The following is a 22,626-nucleotide window of genomic DNA, read 5'->3' as shown; positions in this document are numbered from 1 at the left end:
TTTGCAGTAAACTCTTATAAAAAGATAAGAAATTAAGAAAAATAAGAAAAAACAGCTCGTCATTCGAATTCCATGTCGAAAAATCCACATGTCCTTTATTATTTATTAATACTTTATGTAATTATTTTTGTCATCATTACCGATGTAATATTTTGTATTGATGTGGCAGAAGTTGTGAACTTCATCAAAACCTTGTTCCTGACTGGACTAGACATTATTTGTATGCCTGTCTTGAAAGAATTGAGTTTTTTATACGGGCATATGTATATATTCATATTTCGTATGTATGGGTGCAAACAAATAATTTTGTATTCATATTTTAACCGTTTGAGTGCCAATCGTCGATTCGTGTTTTAACGAAGATTGCCGATCGTCGTTTTCCATCGATTGCGTCAGTCGTGTCCTGATTCGCGCGTACGTCGGTACGTAAAATTCTCATTTTTTTCGAAACGCCTGGACTTCAGGATCCTCCTCCGCGTGATTCTAAACCAATATTCTTTAATAAAACACCGAAAAAATCATCGAAATCCTTGAAAATTCAAAGAATTTATGGGGTTTTAAAAAAATATATACATAGTTTCATAAAAAATAATGTTTTTTTGCTGGCAATTTACAAGCAACTGTATGAATTTTTTTGGCACTCAAACGGTCAAAGCATAGCTTGCAAAAGTGTATTTTCATAAAATAGTTAAAATGTTAAATTCTGAAATCTATATACATATTTCTTATACACAAGGAACAAAGGCTCAGTCGTTATATTATTCATATGACCCGATTATTTCTAGTTGTGGGGGTTATTGTGTGCTGTTTTTTTGCGGTGGATATTAATTTAATATCTGTTTTAATATTATGTATGTGTGTACATTATTGGCTCTGTTATGTAATAAATTCTGATAACAATGCCGATAAAAGGATTATGTTTGACATGTTATTTAATTACCTGTGCTTAATGCAAACAATCGAAATTATGCACGCCAAAAGTAATGTGCCTTTTATTTAATGCTACAAAATAATTTTTATTTGAGCTTATTCACAGAAAACACATTTATTTACCAATTTTCATCAAAACAGCTGATTGGCATCTTTTGCACAACATAAACCTGTGGATTTGATCATTTCAATTTTTTGTTCAGTAAAATGACGATGAGTACTTTCACTTGATAAGATTTTCCTTCCGTTTTTAAAGAAAGACAAACATTCCCGGGTTATGAATAACCTGACAATATTTTAATTCCTTCTACTATGGAAAGTTTTGCTTGTCCATTGATGGATCACAAGTCCGGTACCACTGCAAACTCATACATGTAATCATGGTTTGAAAATTTGGACGCTTCGAAATATTATAAATGCCTTAATTAAATTCTGCGGGTAGAACACATCTCGGCCATTGCTATAACAACTTTTTCAAATGGTGTTCTAGTAATAAACTGCAACTAAATATTAACAAATGCCAAGTTATGAGGTTCCACAAAAGCAAACACCCAATAATGCATAATTATTCATTGTGTAATGTTGACTTAATCTCTGTAATCGAAATACTTGACCTAGTCATAATGTTTGATCAGAAACTCTGCTTTGTATCTCACATAACTTCCATCGCTAACAGGGCTATGAAAATGTTAGGTTTTATAGTAAGAATTTCCAAGGATTTTAAAAATATCAACACATTCTTAAAAATTCTGTTCACATCTCTCGTAGAAGTATTCTAGAATACAACTCTACAATTTGGTCACCTGTCTTTAATAATCACATTAATACCATTGAAAGAGTCCAACGCAAATTTTGAAGTGTATTAATTTTAGGCTTGGAATTCTTTAGAAACAATAGATTATGATTTCTTATTACATTCATTGAAATTGCTTAAGTTAAGTGATAGAAGAAAAATTTTTGATCTTATATTTTTATACAAAATTATAAATTATCAGTTGGATAGCCCTGACATATTAATGTTGATTCAATTTCATGTACCTACCATTAGATAAAGGTCCTCTAGTATGTATTATTGTGACAATTATACCACAGTCTCAGGATATAACTCAGTTATAAATAGACTGCTCACACTTGGGAACTGTTATGCTAAAAACGCAGATACTCTTAATATTCCCCTTGTAAAGTATAAAGCTGCACTAATAACACATTTTAACGCCACTTATTTTAATGAGGTCACTACATAACAGGCTTATGTTATTGCTTCTTTCTTTACTGTTATTTTATTTGTTATTTTTTAACTAAATTTAATTCTTTATTTTTTCTCATCAAAATTTAATACTGCACTATGTGTATGTAAAAAAATAAAATAAAAACTTTTTATGTAAATGGCACTTGTGCCGTAAATTCTAAATAAATAAATAAATAATAAACCATTTTTTGGATAAATCTTTTTACAAGCCTAAAAAAATTAAAGTGTCATGCCTATAATAATTGCGAAATCTCCTTCTTATGAAGCCTTTTTCAGTTATTATATATGTGGAAAATTAAGTTATTTTATTATCGGAAAACATTTTAATATTTATGCTCAAAATTCACCAAATAAAATAATACATGTATTTTGGCGACGTTTTTTTTTTTGCATATATCAATACAAGCGGCTGGTGTTCAGTGTGAATTTCAACCTTATTGCCATTTGCGTTAGGAGTGTGTGATTTCGCTCAATAGCAAATGTTACACGCCGAAGTGCATCGCCTTACACTTTTTACATACTTTACTTACAATTATTTTTTTTTTAAATGAACTTAAGGCGATGCACTACGTCGTGTAATACTTTAAAATGAGCCGCTATCAATAACAACCCTTACGTAGATGGCGATAAGGTTTAAATTCCCGCTTAACACCGTGCGCCTGTTTTGATTTACGCAAGAAAAAAACATGGCCAAAAAGTGCCTTTTATTTTATTTTGTAGATGTACAGGCATAAATATATGACTTAATTTGCCACATTATACAATAAAATCAAAACCGAAAATGGGTTCGTAAGTAGAAGATTTTGAACTAAGCAGTTTTCATAGGCCTTATACATTATTTTTTTCTGGGCTTATAAAAAGACTTATCTAAAAAATACTCGATTATTTCAAAGGCCAAGATGTATTCTACTCGCAGTATTTAATTAAAGCATCTGAAACATTTCTAAACGACCAAATTTTCAAACCTAAAACACACGATTTTGCATTACTACGTATGGCATCGCCTTAACTATAAATATTCAGGAATATCTATTTATTGTTAACTTATTTTGACTGTCCCAAGACCGGTAAGACAAGAGATCCTGGGTTCAATTCCTAGTTGTGACCGTTATCTTTTTATCTTTCTGTGTCTTGTTCTGTTTCATGTTTCGTTTACATTTATTAGTATTATCTTCTTCTTCAATAAGGTATAAATGATATGTTCTGAAATAATGTGTTAAGTATAGTTTGAGGATTTTCCCTGCAGAATAAAATGTAATATAGGCTTTTCAGTAAACAACAATATGTTGTATGTATACAATGTAATATAGACTTTTCAGTAAATCACAATATGTTGTATGTATACATAATGAAATTTTATAAGCCTGTTGATTATTACAAAATCAATCAGTTTTCTACTTACAGCTGTCAAAATCAGTTATTATTTTATATCAGTCGATATGTACGAGTATACCTGTTTTTGATAACAGTTTAGTTGCTTATAAAAAGCACTCTGTTTACATGATAATATTAAAAGATAATGATATTGATGTGGGGCTATGCTGTCAAAAACTGCTTTATTTGAGCACACATTTACCTACAGTATTTTTCGAATTCTTTGATTATAATATGAATTTTCTGGTAAATTTTCCATCCATTTTGTTTATCCTCAAATTAAATAATTTCTCAACAACACAACCTAGCCTAGGCCACCATCTCTAACTTTTTCTCATTCAAAATAATTTCCCTCCAATAATTCCTTTTTTTAAGGTTGCCATTCCTTAAAATAAAAATAAACTCCTAATACTAAAAACACTTTTTGACACAAAGTTACATTCGAATACGCTTCTCGTCACCTGTGACAGGTATAAAAACATGATTTTTTAAAAAACAACGCCATCTGTTGGACAAAAATGATTTTAAAAAAAACAAATCTGTTGGATGTCAAAGCAACATGCGCTATTGTATCTATCTGCACAGATAGACTGACTAATATCAATGGGTGGCAGGTTACATATATTATTTATTATATTTTCATAAAATGGCATTTATTTTAATAGTACAAACATAAGTTTGTACTATTTTATATAGGTTTTTTTTCAAGCCATTCTCTCAAATAGTCAACTCATGTTTAGTTTTCTGCACAAAATTTCAGAAATTGTGAATAAATACTTTGAGTCGCCCCGGGCTGCCTAGTAATAATAGTAATAATAATAGTTGGATGATTTGTATAGCGCCGTTTTAGTGCGAAATTACCTCAAAGGCGCTATGCAAATATATAATAATTTCTACAATGATCTATCTTATCACTAACTATAGACTAGTCAAACTATTATCAATTTATGGTTAACAGATTGTATCCAACAGTTGGTCAATCACTAATACAAAACTCTATGAACAGTGCATTCCATTATTGAATGTGATGCTGGAATGTACATACGTTATTATTATTTATTTATATTTTTCACAGGCAGATAATATACAGTACCATACTTACCTGATAAGTCACTCGAGATTAACAGTGTTTATTGTTTATTACAGAATTTATGCGAAGGTAATACAAGTTCTCACAGTATACATAAATACATTTTACAAGATAAGTACTTACGACACTATGAAAGTAGTTACAGAGCAACGTGTAGTAACTTGATATTTATAAAAATAAACATGAACAGTTGGTTGTAAGGCATGTTTGTAATAATTAGCAAACCTTTATTATGATATACATATCTCTAAATAATATAATACAAAGTCGCTATTCGCGTCTGTCTGTTTGTGCACTTAGTTCTTCTAACCTACGCAACGGATTTTAATAGGGTTTACACCAGAGGTTTCCAAACTTTTTTGCCCCGTAGACCACTTGCCAAATATATTTTTTTCCGTAGAACCCCTGCCTGCCGAATATTGAATTTTCCTAAAACTATTAACGTCCCATGTGATCATTTCTCTTTTTCGTAAGAAGATTCACTTCCCTTGCCTATCCAGAACCGGGTGGCGGTATAGTTCCTCTGTCTTTACATTGTGCAGACAGGGGCGCCCTTGTGAGGTATTACACTAAATGAAAATGGAGCAGGATAAGCAACGGGAATTTCTTTCTGTAGCTGGCCCTACAGAACTGCCCCTTAAGTTCTTTGTTAGCGCTTATTCCGATCAGTTCTTCTTGTCATATGATATCCGATTCTTCAACATTCCACTTCCACAGTCAAAATGTCCTCAAACTTAGTTTTGAAGTCTGTGTGAAGTACATTTAAATGTTGAACGTCATTATTACCCTCGACGTTTTTCAAAAACAAGTTAGGAATCTAGGAAAATTCGCGGCTTCCGATGTGCAATGTTTTGCTTCAATATATTAACACTGACGAGAAAAGGAATGTATAATTTTATTTATATACCTCAATAAACAACTTTACGAAATATCAACTGTGTTAGGTGTATTGTGTCATCTATGGAACTCCTAAATGTTGACTTAAGGTAAATGGGGGTCCGCTCGTATGCACCCCCATTTGAATCTCGTGGACCCCCAAATTTTTTTCTTGCTGACATAGCCCCTTAGCAAGCCGATAACGACACCTGGAGGTCTATATAGACCACTTTGGGAACCTCTGGTTTACACCATCATTTAGAGAATTTCTTCCGAAAGGTTTATATGCATAATACACGCATATTATATTTATAGAAAGTAGAGAGAAGTCTCTGAGCAACGCCGAGTACATGTCAGCTAGTTAGTTAATATATCAAGTTTTTAAGCAGTCCGCAGTGGAATACTGATACCAACCCTGATGTATGGCAAAGAGGCATGAAACTGGCAGAGGAAGGAAGAAAGTAGACTAAATACTTTAGAAATGAGATCCTTGAGGCATATGTGTGGTAAAACTTTGTTACAAATGTGGATATCCGAAAAGTATAAAAGGCTGATGAACAAGTTTAAGAAAGGGAAGTTTCGATGTTTTGGACATGTCAAAGAAAATCCATGTGGGCATGATTTGTGATCCAAAAGTAAACTCATTCATTGCTTAAATTTCATATGCCGAACTGTGTTTCACCATCGTTATGAAATTGAAATGGGATAGCGATATACAATGTCAGACAAGTATAAGAGAGGCAGAGCACGTGCTGAATGGACTACAACCAAAAGGCATTAAAGTCAGCGGCGACATTGATTTCCATTCAAATCTGTACTGGAAGAATTTCTAGTGTTATTTCCTATTCTATGGAACATATTATAGAGCGGATGAATGTAGAAAAGAGCGCCAGCAAAATATATGACACTGAAGTTAATGGCAGAAAAATTGGGGATGCCCGAGGAAGATAACAATGGCAAACAAGTGGATCAAATCAAATCGATGAGTCTATTCTTTTTAACTACCCATATGGGGAAACGCTCATCTCATCTGTGGACAATCTCTTGTTTCCTTTTTCCAATCAAATTTCAAGAAAGTGCGTCACTTAACAGATAAGAATCACGCAAAAACAATAACATAAAACGCACAAAGAAATATAAAAATAATTATTGTGGTCTGTGATTTATCACTGCCATTGTGTTTAAATAATATAAACACTATTAATTTTCTACAACAAATACACATTATTACTGCAACATTTTTAACATTTGCGTAAACGCCACCGTGCTACGATGACGGAATTTTTTGTAGCCACGGATACATTCATAGAAAAACGAATAATTTTTATTTTTATATGATCACTGCTCAAGAGTCCCAACTACCCAAAGCCCATGTGGTTATGACAGCATTCCCATTTGGCGTATATTGTGAGGCTGAAGAAAGTGGGGAGCGGAAAAGCATGGTTGGGAAATACCTGGCTAAAGCGATCTGGTCATCAAACACGTCTAGTGCCATTTCAAGCAACGTTTTGATTTGCAGCACATTTCTGAGTGGTAGTTATTCTTCAGTAACGCCCCGGTGAAAGATCACCATTCAGAATCGAAACATTGTTCAAAATGGTTTTAGCTGTGTTTACTGACCAGATCTGAATAGCCAGGGACTTCCTTACCTTCCTCTTCCTCATCTATTTGCTTCCATCACTCCTTTCAATCACACAACATACCCCATTGTGGGGTGTCATAGTCACACTGGTTTCGGCCAGTTTATTAAAAAATGTGAAGGTCGTTTTGTGTCCATGGCTACAAATAATTCCTCCATCACAACACACAACGTGCTTTCAATGTTTGCAATAATGCACTCAGAACTTTAATCTTTACAAATCTGGCCATTTCAACCCAATCTATCCAGAGCAGCATGTTTTAATACAGTGCAAGTATTTTAGTGCGACTTCATGGATCACATATATGTGATAAACGTCCAGACTTATACTGGACAAGTCTTTAATTCCCACGGAGCTCTCTCTCGCCCACGCAAATACCTCAGAACAGAGTCAGGAGAACCGTCCAAGGAATCTCCGCTCATCATGTTTAGGTTATGGGCTATTTTGTGTAAGAAGGAGGTCAGCTTGTATATGCAAGACAGATGCCGTTCTGTCAATCTCGCCTTTCTTCTTTATTTGGAAGTAGAATCCTTGGGCTGGATATTCCTCGGTAATAAGGAAGTTGAGTCCATTTTTTTATTTTTTTTTTATCAATGTTCGCATTCAAACTTAAATACTGGTATTTTTTTTTTTTTTTTTAAAGTTTGTTTTCATAATTAAATTAATTCTCAAAGTTTAAATTTTATTAAGCCCGCCAAAACGAGCAGAATCCGAGCGGTAAGAGGCGGGGTGTGGGTGTGACGTCATTCGAACTGTGAAAACCACGTCGCTTAAGCATTTTGTATGGAAAAAATTTTAATTCTTCAACAAGGAATTCCAGTAATTTTTTTACCAATTGTTAACCGTCTATTAGAATTGATGTTATTAAAAAAAAAAGAAAATTGACTAAGATTTCATAGTTAAATTAATATTTTAAGTTAGAATATTTGCTTTTCCCGCCCGGTACGGTACTTGTACGGTATTGCCGTCGCTATTTGTTGACGTGCCCCGCGCGAATTCAGGACCACCGCGCAGAAAAGTAAAGACCAAAAGTAAAATGACGGTTTACAGCCCAGTTCACTGTGAGACTTTTCTGGGCGGCCGGCGGCCTGAAGTGTATCACATGTTATGTGACATGTATAATAATAAAAACTTCTAAGTTATGCAATAAACAACATATTATTATAAAGCACTATACGAATATGTATCTTTAGAAATCCATTTCATATAATAATAACAACAAATACGTACATATATTTGACAAACCCAAATAAACGTTTAGCCTATACACCTCTCTCATCTAAACCGACCATCTCTCATGTAATAGAAAGAGAAGCACCATAGGTGATCCGTTGTACGTACAAGTCACGACACATGTGACGTCAGAATTCTTTCGTCCAATCGTGGAGCGTATACAGTCTATTGCTATTGAATGCTTTTTCAAGAACGTTTAACTAATTCTAAGAATAATAATATAGAAATATATTTATATATTTAGAATCGATATTTTTTGATCTACATGAACATATTTTTTATAAGTCAAAATAATTTTTCACTCAACTTCCTTATTGTATATACGGGTCCCTTCAAATGGTGACATTTAACTGCCTAAAGGGTGAAAATCTCCCCGATGATAGCCAACCACTGATAAGAAAAAATTAATATTTTTCTAACAAATCAAAATGAAATGCATGGTTATTTATGCGGCAACACGCTGCTTCAAATTATGTTTTGTATGTATTTATGCCGCAACACGTTGCTTCAGATTATGTTTGTATGTATTGATGTGACTAATGATTGTATTTTTTGTTATAATTGTTTCCAGGGAACAGTATCTATGTTTGGGCTTGGTTGCGCTATGTCCATGCTGAGGACCATAGTACCGAGGTTGGCCACTCCAGTAAAGGCGCTGAAGTCAATCAAAGCCAAGCAATTTAACCTGGGCTTGTTCTTTGGGGGATATATTGGGATTTACAGGGTAACACCAACTTATTTATTTTTCTTCATCAACCATCTAGCTGTGGACACCAAGCATTCCAAAAATGTCTACAGTTTTTAGCATTAATCATGAAGCTGCACTTTTAATTACAGTAATCCGCTGCTCGACTAACCGACAAGTGCTATTATAATCCACCATTATCTATACTAGTTGATAGCACAAAATCATGATCTATAATTGGCTGGTATTCGTATGTCAATTCCAGTGGACCGCCGCGTGCCTAGACTCGCGCCAAGCTTTGTACACTGACAGATTGCGTTATCTTACATACCACCGTCTTGCTTGCTCCTGCTGACCATTTTACCAGTAACCAAGGTTAATAATTAACAGTTTTATCTTAGAATGCAATTTCAGTGATAATGCCTCTCTTCAACCCAATGCTTCAATAAAATTATTGTTGTTTTAGGACATTTCTGTTGGTCTTCTTAACAACCGTTGCATGTTCTTCTGTTCGTTTCGTTCTACAACTTTTTTTTAAAAAACAAGTTTATGAAATGGAATCCTCTCGCAAGCGTAAACATAAGGCATCATACACAAAAAAAAAAAATTTACAGAAGATCGATAATAATAATAATAATTATAATATTGGTCAATTTTTATAGCGCCGCTTTTGTGAGTTATCACCTCAGGGACGCTTAGCGGTATTGATATTTGTTTGTTTTATTTTTGAACATATTTTGTATGAATGCACTATAATCCGCCGCTTTGGTTAAATGGACACTTGCCTGGTTTTTGAGGTGGTGGATTAGTGACGGAGTACCGTGTATATTCATAATGTTAGCCCACCATGATGAATATCATCGGGTTCATCTGCCAATGGCCTGTATAATCCAATACAATTCAATCCCATTTAAAACCAAGCTTCCTTAGAAAACTGAATCTTATCTGGAACGCTTGCAATCTGTTATTTTTTGCCTTTTCTGGTTGTGTAAAATTCTTTCTCATAAACATAAATATCATTAGATGATTGCTGTTGCATAAATAATAAAACTTCAATTGTCAAATGAAACATTTTTTTCCTTTTTCCAGCTGGTAACATGCATCTTGTGTCGCCACAATAAAAAGGACTCTGCCAAATACGCCATCCCTGCGGGCTTCCTGGCGGGGACTGCCTTCTGGTTCAAACCCAACACTTCCTTCGCACTGGCCTCCATCACCTCAATATTACATGTGAGTCATAATAAATTGTAATATACACAGGGTGGCCAGTTGTTAAAAGAGAGCCTTTATTGATCTCCTATATTCCTGAAGTCATGCCCTCTGCATGTTCCACCCTGTGAATTTGCGCTATATCAATATCATTAAATGTTTGAAACAAGAGAGATGGGCCATGAACCAAAGTAAATTGCCAAGCACAAAGGTGCCACCAACATCGTTAACGTCAACATCGCCCAGATGTGAGCATGTGATGCACAAATGGGGCTTTAATGATTTCGAATTGTGTGAATTTGGACAAGTACGCACTACAGAACACATTGTAGAAGAGTTTGTGCTAAGTAAAGTGACGACTCCCGATGTCGTTGACTGGCTGAATGACCTCAGCATCCCACCATCCCGCCAACTCTGAAATGTTTATTGCAGATCCTCTGCAGCCGGATGTACGAGTACAAGATCCTACCGGAGAAGTGGCCGCTGCCTGAGCTGGTGTACGCACTGTGCCAGGGGCTGCTGTTCCATGCACGAGTCATGCACCCCGAATTGTGCCCGCGCTACATCACCAACCTGCTAAACACTGTCACCAGTGGCAAGTAAGTATTCAACCAAATAACTAGTATGAAGGAGACTACAAGCAAAAGCTATGTACCCACTGTATCTAGAGCTATAATATATACACGAACAATAGAATACGCCAGTGCAGACTAATCAATATAAAACCATCTAACTAAATGTGGGAATTAATTAACCACACCTTAGCGTAATATTAATTATTTACTAAAGTTCTTTTTCATAATAGAGCATAAAATAAAATATTTCAAAAATTAAATTAAATGTAAAGAAGAAATTCATTGATAAAAACAAAATCCAAACATAAGAGAGTAAAAATTTTCGTCAGATTTTTGTCAGGGTTGAAAAACAATTATTTAGTCACCTTTTAGGTGAAAAAACAAAGCGGGATTTACCATATTGCCTTTTTACCGCAGATATTATTAAGCCCCATATATACAGGGTGTATCGACACGTACCCGACAAACTTTAACCAGCTATTCCTTAGCACATTTGAATTAAAAAATGTTATGGGCACTTTGCTGTCCGTTAACATTTTTTTTTAATAAAAAAATTATTATTCATATTTTCACCACATGTCACCAATGTTTTATCCTTTGTCAAAGTTTGCAAACCCATCTGGCAATATTTTGTTCGAGTTTCGTTGAATAATGTACATACGTACCTACGTTGGCGCGCTTTTACAATCACAACGAAATGGCACGGCACCATTCGTCTCATTTTTAACTATTATTATTTAGTGTGTACGAAAGAGCGAGGACACTTTTTGACACACTTGCTAATAACAGCTGTTTAACTTGAGAGACAATGCAAATGACAGTGACGGAGTGTGGATTATTTTATTTATTTTTTGTTTTTAATGGAAAAAAATGTTACCGGACAGCAAAGCGCCCATAACATTTTTTACTCCAAATGTGCTGAGGAATAGCTGGTTAAAGTTTGTCGGGTACTTGCCGATACACCCTGTATATATATATATATATGGGTCCTAGCCTAGCAAGTCTGTTTTAATTTCAGTTTGTCCTTATTTATTAATGAACACATATTTTTCCTTTTTCAGAGTGGACTCTATCTACAACGCCTTTCTACAGCGACTACTGAAGTTCTCGTGACTTTATTCAAACTGATACATAATAATATGACAAGATAAAATAATGCACCATTTTGTAATATAATTTGTTATCTCATAAATGTATGGGAATATTGTTTTTAATATTAAACGAATACTTTTTTTATTGATTCAGTATTCATATTTTATTTTACCTCATAGGCATATTTATATATTTTATACAATTTCACAAATAAAACATTGAAAAAATCAGTTGGACTTAAATTATTTGACACTTTACATACTTGGACGGGTTGTTTTGCACAATTTGAACACTGGAGGTTATCCACCGCTTACCCGCCTTGGTATAAGTAACAGATGGTTACTCCTTCAGTGCTCTCACAAGGACTCTAATACACAAAAACACAATTAACAGTATGTATTAAGATATATACAGGTATATGTATTGTTAAAATAAAATAAAATAAGATAATAATGGACGAAACAGCTGCTTAAAGACTAGGCCATCTGTAAAGATAAGAAAAATAAGGTTCAAAATGAAAAAGAAAACACATTACATGCAATCATGTTTTCATTGTAGGAATCTACATTTGAAATCTACCAATTCGAACATATATTAATTTTACCGGAGAGTATTCCACCCATCCACTGGCAGTCCCATCGAGAATGTGCATGTGAATGTGTCTGTCCGTACACCAAGATCGACTACCACGCTCTCTGCCAGATTAGCTGATTATGCCCTGAAGAAAAAGTATGTGGGAAGGTTGGGGGGGGTGCCCGAAGACCCTAAGGACTATGTGAGCGTCATGTATTCGGAGGGTGGGCGGAAGGTTGCCGATCTCGCTCGGCCATTCCTCAAGCCCGCACATGGCGGTGGGGGAGGCGCAGTCAACTCTGTGTGAACACTTGTCCGGTGTGGAAGGCGTCTGATTAGGCAGGGACGAGGTCTACGAGGGTGGTCTGAAAAGTTTCCAACCTCAACGCAAAGATGGCGGTACTCGTCAATAAAAGCTAGTGAATGTAGCTGTGCAGCTTTTGACAGTTACTCACCAAAGTTTCAGGCATTTTGGACGCACAGTTTTTAGTTGACAGTTGTTTGAGTGAGTCGATGTGGGTTTTTGTGAAAATGGTAAACATTGAGTATCGAGCTGTTATTAAATTTTTGTTTTTGAAAGGCAATACGCCTACGCAAAGAAGAGTTGTACTCTGTGTATGGGGACTCTGCACCATCATTTACCTTGAAATTTTGGGCAGCTGAATTTAAATGTGGCCGTAAGAGCTTGGGAGACGATGAACGTTCGTGATGTCCAAAAACTACTGACGATACCATTGCTAAACTTCACCAAATAGTGTTAGACGACTGCCAAATCAAAGTGAGAGAGATAGCAGAGGTTATGAAAATTTCCAAAGAACATGACTGTCGCATATTAAATCAAGATTTAGACATGAGAAAGCTGTCCGCGCATTGGATGCCGCGTTTGCTCACGTTAGACCAAAAACCTGTTTGAATGAACATTTCCAACGCTATGTTGGCGCAGTTTAGGCACAATAAATCCGAGTCTTGGCGCCGATTAATTACTGTAGATGAAACTTGGATACACCATCATACGCCTGAAACAAAAATACAGTCAAAACAGTGGACTGCAAAGGGGGAACTGGCTCCAAAAAAAACAAAAACTGTTTTCTCGGCTGGGAAAGTGATGGCCACTGTTTTTTGGGATAGTCATGGAGTTATCTTAATTGATTATCTTCAAAAAGGAAAAACTATTGCAGGAGCATACTACGCATCATTACTTGACAAGCTGAAGGCAGAAATTGCGGAAAAAGATAATCCTGTTTCACCAAGACAACGTGCCGTCTCACACATCAGCAGTTGCCTTGGCAAAAATCCACGAATTACGGTTTAAACTGCTTGACCATCCGCCTTACTCACCAGATCTAGCCCCAAGCGCCTTCTTTTTGTTCCCTAATTTAAAAACTACGCTCGGAGGACAGAGATTTTTGTCAAATGAGGAAGCAATCACCTTTGTGAACAATTATTTTTCATATAAAAAACCCAAATACTATTTGGACGGGTTAGAGAGATGGGCTATTTAGAAAAATAAATAAAAACAAGAACAAAATTCCTGTTCATTGTTAGGTCGCAAACTTTTCAGACCACCCTCGTATTTCACACCCAAAAAGGGTTGTAGACGGTACAGGACAATTAATGTTCAGTTCCAGCCTGCTGTGAATGCTCCTCATAATAATATGTATGCTAAAAGGAAATAAAGGAAAAGTTGATTAACATCTCAGATCAAACTAATTTAAATTTAAAAGCAAGTCATATACAGTTAGTCATTTCATCATGAAGGGTTTTGCAATGGTGTCATCACTACCATCGCTCATGGTATCAAAAAAACTTGTAAAAAAACTTTATATTGATAATAAAAAAAAAATACTATGGAAAGAAGAAAAGCATTAGCAGACAAAAATTAAAAAGAAAACAAAAAAAATCAAATATACATGGTGTATCGGCACGTACCCGACAAATTTTAACCAGCGATTCCTGAGCATATATGGAGTATTCTCTTATCTTCATTTTCACTTTCGATTAAAATATCAGCAATGTCTTGTTCATTTAACCTTTTGAACGTGTTAATTTGTTCCGATTTATCTATACCCGTACGCGGTACATATTTTCAAATACCTATGCACCCAATTAAATGTCAAATTATAGCATTCTGGCATGATTTATTGGACTATATAGACAGAATAGATTATTCTCCACAATATGAAAACAAATCCTCGTGTGTCAACACTCTTAGATGTTTATAAAAACAAAAACATAAAATTTCGTACAAAGATGTACCGTATCTTTTGAATGTGGTCCCGCCATTTACTCGGCGTGTGTGGACTTAGGCCACTGCGTTGATAGACACAAGTGGGACACCATGATCACTTATCATTTCGCACCTCCGGTGCTAAACTGTCACTTATGCAAATAATGTAATTTTTCAGGAGAAGCGTTTGAAAATTCGACATCCTATTATAATGTCTAGTTCTTCTTGTCTAAAAAATGAACTGGTAATTATTTAAACTACAACTTTAAACTTCAAATCAAAGTAAAAGAAAACGTCTCACAACATTGAAATAAAAAAATATAAACATTTTAAATTTACAACCCTCCCAGAAGTGACATTATGGCACTAGAAAACAATTTACCAGGCAATTATGTCATAACAATCAAAACACGATATCATACTTTTCTAAAGTTTTATTAATTAAAATATTAAAGCAGTATAACAAACTTTCTTAATTCTACATATAGAACTTTACTATTAATCAGACTTTTTAAATTCAGTCTTCTTACCATTTTACGAACGGTTTTCAGCGACGTTTCATATTAAATCAGTCATTGGTCACATATGTTAGCTATTTAAATACTATAATTACGCAATTAACAACAGTATCAAACAAATACAATTTCTTTTACTTATTATTATTATTTTAATTAGCATTAATTTTGTACTAATTGGGTACTCTTATAAAAACAAAAACCTTAAATTTATTGTCACATTCCCAGGAAAATCAGGGAGTGTTTAACGCTGTGGTTTCAATAAACTTGTTTTCCCTGCAAGTGGAAATGTGACTTTATAGAATGTTAGAAGTACAAAAAATTAAATGAGATCATTATAGAAACTTTCATAGTATCTTGGTATGATATTTGCCTCCACTAATTGCAATAAATCACACTTTTTGCGTTCTGTAATTGGTATTTTTGAAGTGTATGCTTGCTTGAAGGGAATGTCATCTATTCTTTGGGCGTTGCCTCTACTTCCGCGTAAATTTTTTCCTCTTGGTTGAATTATAGCTTTTGCTTCCTCCCAGTTTTCAGTTTTGTAAGTTGTTCGATATTGGTAATTTTCACAATTCTTTGTGAATTTAATGCATTTAATATCACCAGTTTTGATAACATCTCCGTTTAAATTTTTTACTATATTGAACTTCATGTTTTCCTCAAGTGACTTCAAATCAAAGAAATCATCGTAATTCATTTCTTTTACCACAAATGGTTTACCAGTCTTCTTCGCCCCACGAATCAGGAACATTGTCACAATTGTTAATCGAACAAAAACTTTATACCATAAAACATAAGGATTGGGGAAACAATGTCACTACGTACACAAGTATCTTTATTATTTCATGTCACAACCAACTTAAGTGTTGTTATTGCTCCAAAATCATAAAAATGAATTGTCACAATTACCTTAGTGGCGTTGTAGCTCCAGGAGACTGCTATTCGTGCGGGGTGCCGCGCGCAACTAACCAATCAAACGTTGTTTCTCCCAGTGGAGGTTAGATTTGCACCAAAACCATAACGACATAACTGCCCTCACGCGGACATTATACGCACTACAAAAGCGACGATGACGCACCAAGTAAAGAGGTACATTAGTTATTTTTTCTCATACTCAGATCAATTTTGATAAAACTTGCATAAGTGACAGTTTAGCACCGGAGGTGCGATTTTTAGTTATGAATGACATACTAGTACTAACGCCATCCGTTGACAAAAATGTAAACTAAAGGACTAAAAGGCGGGAAGAGGCGCACTTGATTATCGATCTTTTTTATGAAATACAATTTTATTTTTGAGAAATTCTTGTAGATGTCAGCATCGTGATAGTTCTACGAATGTCCAAGTGAGCAAGAAATACATTTATGACGAAAGAGCGCTGGAATATCGGCCATCAAAGATTCCGTATCAACTGTTGATACAGCCGCGTGTGAGTATGGACTTTTTGCTGTAACAACAGTTGATACGGCCGCGTGCAAAGAGTTAAAGGGTTAACCATTTTTTATAAAAATAAAATAAACGTAAAATATATAAATTGAACAAGTTATCAATAGGAAACACAAAGTCAAATCACAGTAAAACACTGTCCAAATTATGAATAACCTAAAATAATAAAATTTCAATGATAATAACAGTACAACGAATAATATTTCAAATAGTTCACAGCACTAAGATTAACACTATTGAATTTTGTTCAAACTGTATTCAAACTGAAAACAAACACTATCGGTACAATATATGTAATAAATATTCACTTCCAAACATGTGAGGTAATTTTTAATGCAAGATGATTAAGTTATTCAGTGTAAAAACAAACAAAAACAACAAATTTCACTTCACACAAGACGTCGCTGGCAATAAAAATGTTGTTTAGTACCAACTGCCAGACGGTGACGTTCGGAATATTTTAATTCTGAATAGTTGGTAACATAACTAAATCGCTAAAAACTTTTGCAAGTTGTGACAAATTGTCCCTAGATGGCAGTAACTTTCGGTTCTCAGGAAGAAATTCAATAATTAATTCATTTTAGGCGCTATCGTATCTTTTAGGGTACGGTCGTACTCCTTACGAACTATTTTTGTCTCGCCGTACCTGTACGGTCATACTACCATTCACTCAGCTCAACTCTCGTTGATCAACCTATAATATTCCATAGAAATGAAAGACAATAATAATAAAGAAATATTTTATTTGATTCTGTTAAGAGATCAGTTTTATGTTAATAATACACACATTAATACTTACAGAGTACACTTTGTTGTTAGTAAACGACATTAATTAATAATATAAAATCATAGTACAATTATTATTTTTGAGCAGTAAGCAGAATAAGTCAAATTATTTCATAAAACAATAATAATAATAATAATAGCTCATTTGTAGAAAAGTAACACATGCATGCAGTACATTAATTATCATTTAACAAATTAATAATATATTGTATTACGTAGTAATGAAACAATTCTGACTGGAATATATAGAGATGTTGTGCGTAATGTACTGTACTTAATAGCAACCAAATTAATATAATAATATTTAATTATTTTTTATATGTAATTCATAATATACCAAGGAAACAAGGAAGCATCTAGGTAATAAAAATGTATTATTCTGTTGCAACGGATAAAATAGTATTAAATATTTCTGTATTTCTTGTTCATAGTCAACTGTGTTTAAACCTTTAGCTATTTACAATAATAATTTGATAGGATTGATGGCGAATCAAATGGCATATAGACTGTGAAAAGACGAAAATAATTACATATTACAGTGTTTCGACTATGTTTCTGCGTATTACATACATCACGCACATTACATACTTCCTTCGAGATTCAAATTATGAGTGCATTCGTAAAATTTTTAACTGTCCAGTTTTCTCTGTGATAAACTTGAATGATTTTTTTTTTTTTTTTTTTTTTTTTTTTTTAAAAGAAAGACAAACATTCCCGGGTTACGAATAACCCAACAATGTTTGAAAATCTCCTACTACCACCACAGAAAGCCGAAAATGTTGCTTGTGTTGTGATGGAGGACTTAGCCAGCCGAGGAATCGAACACGCGACGCTCGGGTGAGACCCAAGCGCTATGCCCACTCAACCACTGACCGGATTAAACCTAGAATTAAAACGTGTGAGTTTTTTATCGCATGTAAAATGCTGTAATGTAATTTATTGCTTTCTCTCTTTTCACAGTCGATATTACGTATTTATAATATGAAGATAATTAATGAATCTGGAACCTTAATTACTACAATGAATATTTTCAAATCTAAACTGGACAAATTACAGACTATTTGGGAAAACTTTTATATTTCATGATTATGGATTATATTTACAAACAAGTGGACAGATTTAAAACAATTTTCATATACACGGTGATGTATTGTTCTTTTTAAATAATGATGTATTGTTCTAATACATAAAAGATTAATCCAAAATCAAATAGTAAAACAAATCATTATCGCAAATCTATTTTGTATATATAATTATTAGGAATAATGTAAAAAGAATATTCACAATAATAATTAATAATATTTAGTAGATAAGCTTACAAATAAGGAAAGTATGAAATTGAATCTTAAATCAATAATTAAATGAATTTTTTAATGGATTAAAAATTTCAACAGCAAATAAAATTGACAAAGGAATCATGAAATTTCATGAAAAATTTCCATCTCATAATCTTCAGTACGAGACGGCAGTCACAAATGGAATGTATTTTCATCATATTGATACGCGTTTGAAAAAAAAAAAAGCATTAATCATAAATTGATCGACAATGAAAAATCTCAGATAATAATAATCTTAATCATAAAAGAATAAAAAGATCTCGTTTGGTAAATCTCAAAGTAAAAATAAACATATCTTTGATAATCAGACCTTATTAAATAAAGAAAAAGAATGCTTGATTACGTAGAAAAAAAGCTGCCATTTCTATAAATCTACTGCCAGTTTTTAAAAAGGTAAAATTTAATACAAATTGGGTAATATCATTACGTATATAAATAAACAATTTATTGATTAAAAATACATTGTTTCTGTAATTTGGAAAACATTCCTCACATTGGAGAGACAGTTTACAACATAAGACATGTAACATTAATTACATTCATTATTAATTGGAGACATTAACTACAGTTATTTGGCAGTAAACAGTTGCCGGAGTAGTAGCCTAATGAGATACGTTAGAATAATGATTACGTGTAAAAAAGATCCTTATAATGTAAAGAGTTTTGTTTGTTTCCTTCGCTGAGGAACAGCTCCCGCGGCCCGCACTCACCCGATATACGTTGCCACCCCCACTTCTATTTATCACCACGTCAACATTCAATACAATATAATCTTCTTTATACCGTAAAATACAACAATTACGATGATTTCATGGACCACTTTACAACACACATACTCCTGACACATCAAATTTTAAGATGTGATTCTTAAATTAGAAAACTAAGGTTCTTTCATATCAATGGATATGAAATCTGTAACTGTATTTTTAAAGATGCTGGGAGTTCAAGACGTTTTAGTCAAATTATTTCTTTAATCGATTTGGTGACCTTTTACAGCATGCCAAAGTCACATTATTTCAATTCGTATGCATTCAGCAAATTCACAGTCTTTAGGTCTGATACTCATTAATAACATCAAACATTGAGCGGACCTTGATCATGTGGAAACTCTTTCCGCAAGAACGCAGCCAATTTTTTTTGTTTTTTATTTGACGCTGGACAAATGCAGATTCTTCTCCTGGTCCTGTGTCGGTCCAAAGAGCCCCCAAAACCGCAGGGAGCGGGAATACAAGTTCTCTGTTCCTTTGGCAATACAGACGTATTTTGTTCAGGTATTGAAAGATTGACTTTCTTATTTTTGGCAGTCACGCTCTTCAAATGTTGTCGTTCTTGTTTGAGTGTTAATGTCTTTATCCGGCCTTCCTGCTTATGTCTAATCAAGCGCAGTACTCTGTCTAGAACACAGTTAGTCTTCCTCCGGTTGTGGTTGTGTTGTGAGTTAAAGCTGTCACTTTCTTTAACACTATTTGACGACTGTGCACACACTGAAAACCAATGAAATATGGAGAAATTGTTTATTGCGATCTCTGTGTAAGATTCCCGCGCACAAGAGAAGGAGATGTCGCTTTGTACAAGGGATGGTAAGCGTCTTACTGTAAAGCCTTCTAAACAGAAGCCATCGTAGAAATCATCTTCTACTCTGAAATGATTGTATTTCTGATCTTCAGCTGTGTATTGCTTATCTAGATTGCATTCATTGTACTTCAGGTCTGGCGCAGTAAATTGGTTGAATTTCTGGGTTTGTGTAGTATACTCCTTGTATGTCAGATCTTGTGCAGAATACTGGTTGTGTTTCTGATCTGGTGCTGAATACTGGTTGAATTTATGGTATTCTGCAGCAAACAGGTTGCATTTCTGGTCTTGTGCCGTATACCATTTGAATTTCTGATCTTCCGCAGAATACTGGTTGTATTTATGATCTTGCGCCGAATATTGGTTGTACTTCTGATCTTGCACAGAATACTGGTTGCATTTCTGATCTTGCATAGGATGCTGGTTGTATTCCTGATCTTGTGTAGAAAACTGAGTGTACTTCTGGTCATGTGTAGTAAATTGTTGGTACTTTTGGTCCTGTGGAGTATACTGTTCGCTCTGATTTCCAACAAAGTACCGCTTAAAGTTCTGATCTTCTACAGTGCGTCCGTTATATTTCTGGTCCTGTGCAGTATACCGGTAGTATTTCTGGTCATGCACAGGGTTTTGATTGTATTTCTGATCATCCATAGTATCGAGGTTGTATTTCTGGCTCTCTTCTGTGCACTGGTCGTATTTCTTATCATCCTCCACAGAGTAGTGACTATATTTGTGTTCATCTACGCTGTAATGGTTGTATTTCTGAGTAGGAAGTATGGGTTCGTGCGAAATGGTGACGATGCCAAGATCCTGGCAGCACAACACCCTGACGACCGTGGTGAAGTCGACGTGTATAAAGATGGAGGGGGGGTGGGTGGGGTGGGGGTGCGCGCCTCACACGGCCGCAGGAGCGGGCAACTGTCAGTGCCACTTGGCCTTTTGGGCAAAAATGTCAGCACGCAGGTTCTGCGCAAAGCATATCCCCAGCACCTGCAATATTTAAAAGAGGATTATAACACCACTCACATCATCCATCATCTGAAAGTTAAAACATTTGTGTATTATGTAGTGAGAATATTATTTTTAAATTCATAAATAAATATTTTATAAAACAAAATATTTTATTTGGGAAAACTAGAGATAAAAAAATTCAAGCTAGTAAATTACATATTTTATTATCGTTGATTGATTTGAGCTTTTTATATTTTTTGGAAGGCAAATGTAAATATTGAAAAACAATGTTGAAAAAGAATCATGCAATAAATATACACATAATAATAAAGAAAGATTAGTCTAACTACTTGAACATTCATCTGAAGTAATATACAAAGTAAACATGGATAATTTAAATGAACATGCATATAAAGCTCTTGGGCTGCTTTTACACATGTACGTTTTTCCCATAAGTCGCTTACATAAGTGATTATGGCAAAATTCCCAATGCAAATGATACTGTAATTTATAGCAAGTTACAGAAGTCATAAGAGGCTTAAGTTTTTGACAGATATAATTGCGCCCACGCGAACCCACAGCTTACGAGTTCAGTTTGGTAAGTTTGAGATTATATTATATAGGATTTTTTTCCAATAAAAACTAGTATTTTTATAATTAAACTAAAATCTGATTAGGTTAGGTGGATAAATACGTTATTATCTCCCTAAAAACTCGAAAAAATAACACTAGATAAACTCCAATAAGTATTACCCACAGAAATAAATGGAAACAGAAAAAATAATTTCTGATTCCATAAACCGAAATGATATCATTTATTTTTCAGATGATTTCATTGATTTTCAATTATCGGTCCAATCCTTTCTAATCTCAATGTTTCTGTTTATAACATGAGTTCAGCCGTTAACGGAACAAAAGCGCATGGAGAATTGTTTCTCTCAAGTCAACTTCTATTCCGACACTTTATTTGGGTCCTTTCGTCTTCATTGACACAATTGCGTAAATTTGATAGTAGCAAATCGTTGTTGGCAGGAACCCATTTTACTGCAGAAAAACTAACATATGTAACGGTCGCTGTGGGCATTTACATAAGTTGAACTTCCGTGAGCATTAATTGACATAAGTTGAATAACTTAGGTAAGTCGTAAATTTTACTTACGAGTGTAAAGGAAGTCTTAGAAATTGAAGCAAAAAATAAAATAAGGGTGAAAAAAAAATTATTGTATTTCATATTCCATATAACTAAACAAAAAAAACTGTACA

The 22,626-nt window shown here is 34.2% G+C and overlaps 2 protein-coding genes across 6 annotated transcripts in view; one reads left to right on the top strand and one right to left on the bottom strand.

Annotated features, from left to right (window-relative positions):
• LOC149418039 (transmembrane protein 135-like) overlaps positions 1-12,164 on the top strand; it is a 64,809-nt gene extending 52,645 nt beyond the window's left edge. Inside the window, exons 6-9 of one of the 2 annotated variants that reach the window (XM_089639624.1) lie at positions 8,964-9,116; positions 10,167-10,307; positions 10,719-10,885; positions 11,923-12,164. In XM_089639624.1, the coding sequence (XP_089495750.1) occupies positions 8,964-9,116; positions 10,167-10,307; positions 10,719-10,885; positions 11,923-11,974 (513 nt within the window). In that variant the 3' untranslated portion in view covers positions 11,975-12,164. The remainder of the gene's footprint in view (positions 1-8,963; positions 9,117-10,166; positions 10,308-10,718; positions 10,886-11,922) is intronic. The other variant, XM_089639625.1, reaches the window with a different exon arrangement.
• Positions 12,165-17,601: 5,437 nt separating this feature from the next.
• Tsp26A (Tetraspanin 26A) overlaps positions 17,602-22,626 on the bottom strand; it is a 28,507-nt gene continuing 23,482 nt past the window's right edge. For 2 of the 4 annotated variants that reach the window (XM_089639295.1, XM_089639292.1), the window contains one exon: positions 17,603-21,402. In XM_089639295.1, the coding sequence (XP_089495421.1) occupies positions 21,334-21,402 (69 nt within the window). In that variant the 3' untranslated portion in view covers positions 17,603-21,333. Of the gene's footprint in view, positions 21,403-22,626 lie in introns of all 4 variants that reach the window. The other 2 variants (XM_089639294.1, XM_089639293.1) reach the window with 2 other exon arrangements.

This window comes from Hesperophylax consimilis, chromosome 14 (genome assembly GCF_061612785.1).
Source record: "Hesperophylax consimilis isolate HC1 chromosome 14, BYU_Hcon_1.0, whole genome shotgun sequence".
Classification (NCBI taxonomy): Eukaryota; Metazoa; Arthropoda; class Insecta; order Trichoptera; family Limnephilidae; genus Hesperophylax; species Hesperophylax consimilis.
The sequence above is the reverse complement of the archived record's forward strand: the minus strand, read 5'-3'. Positions and strand labels throughout refer to the sequence as shown.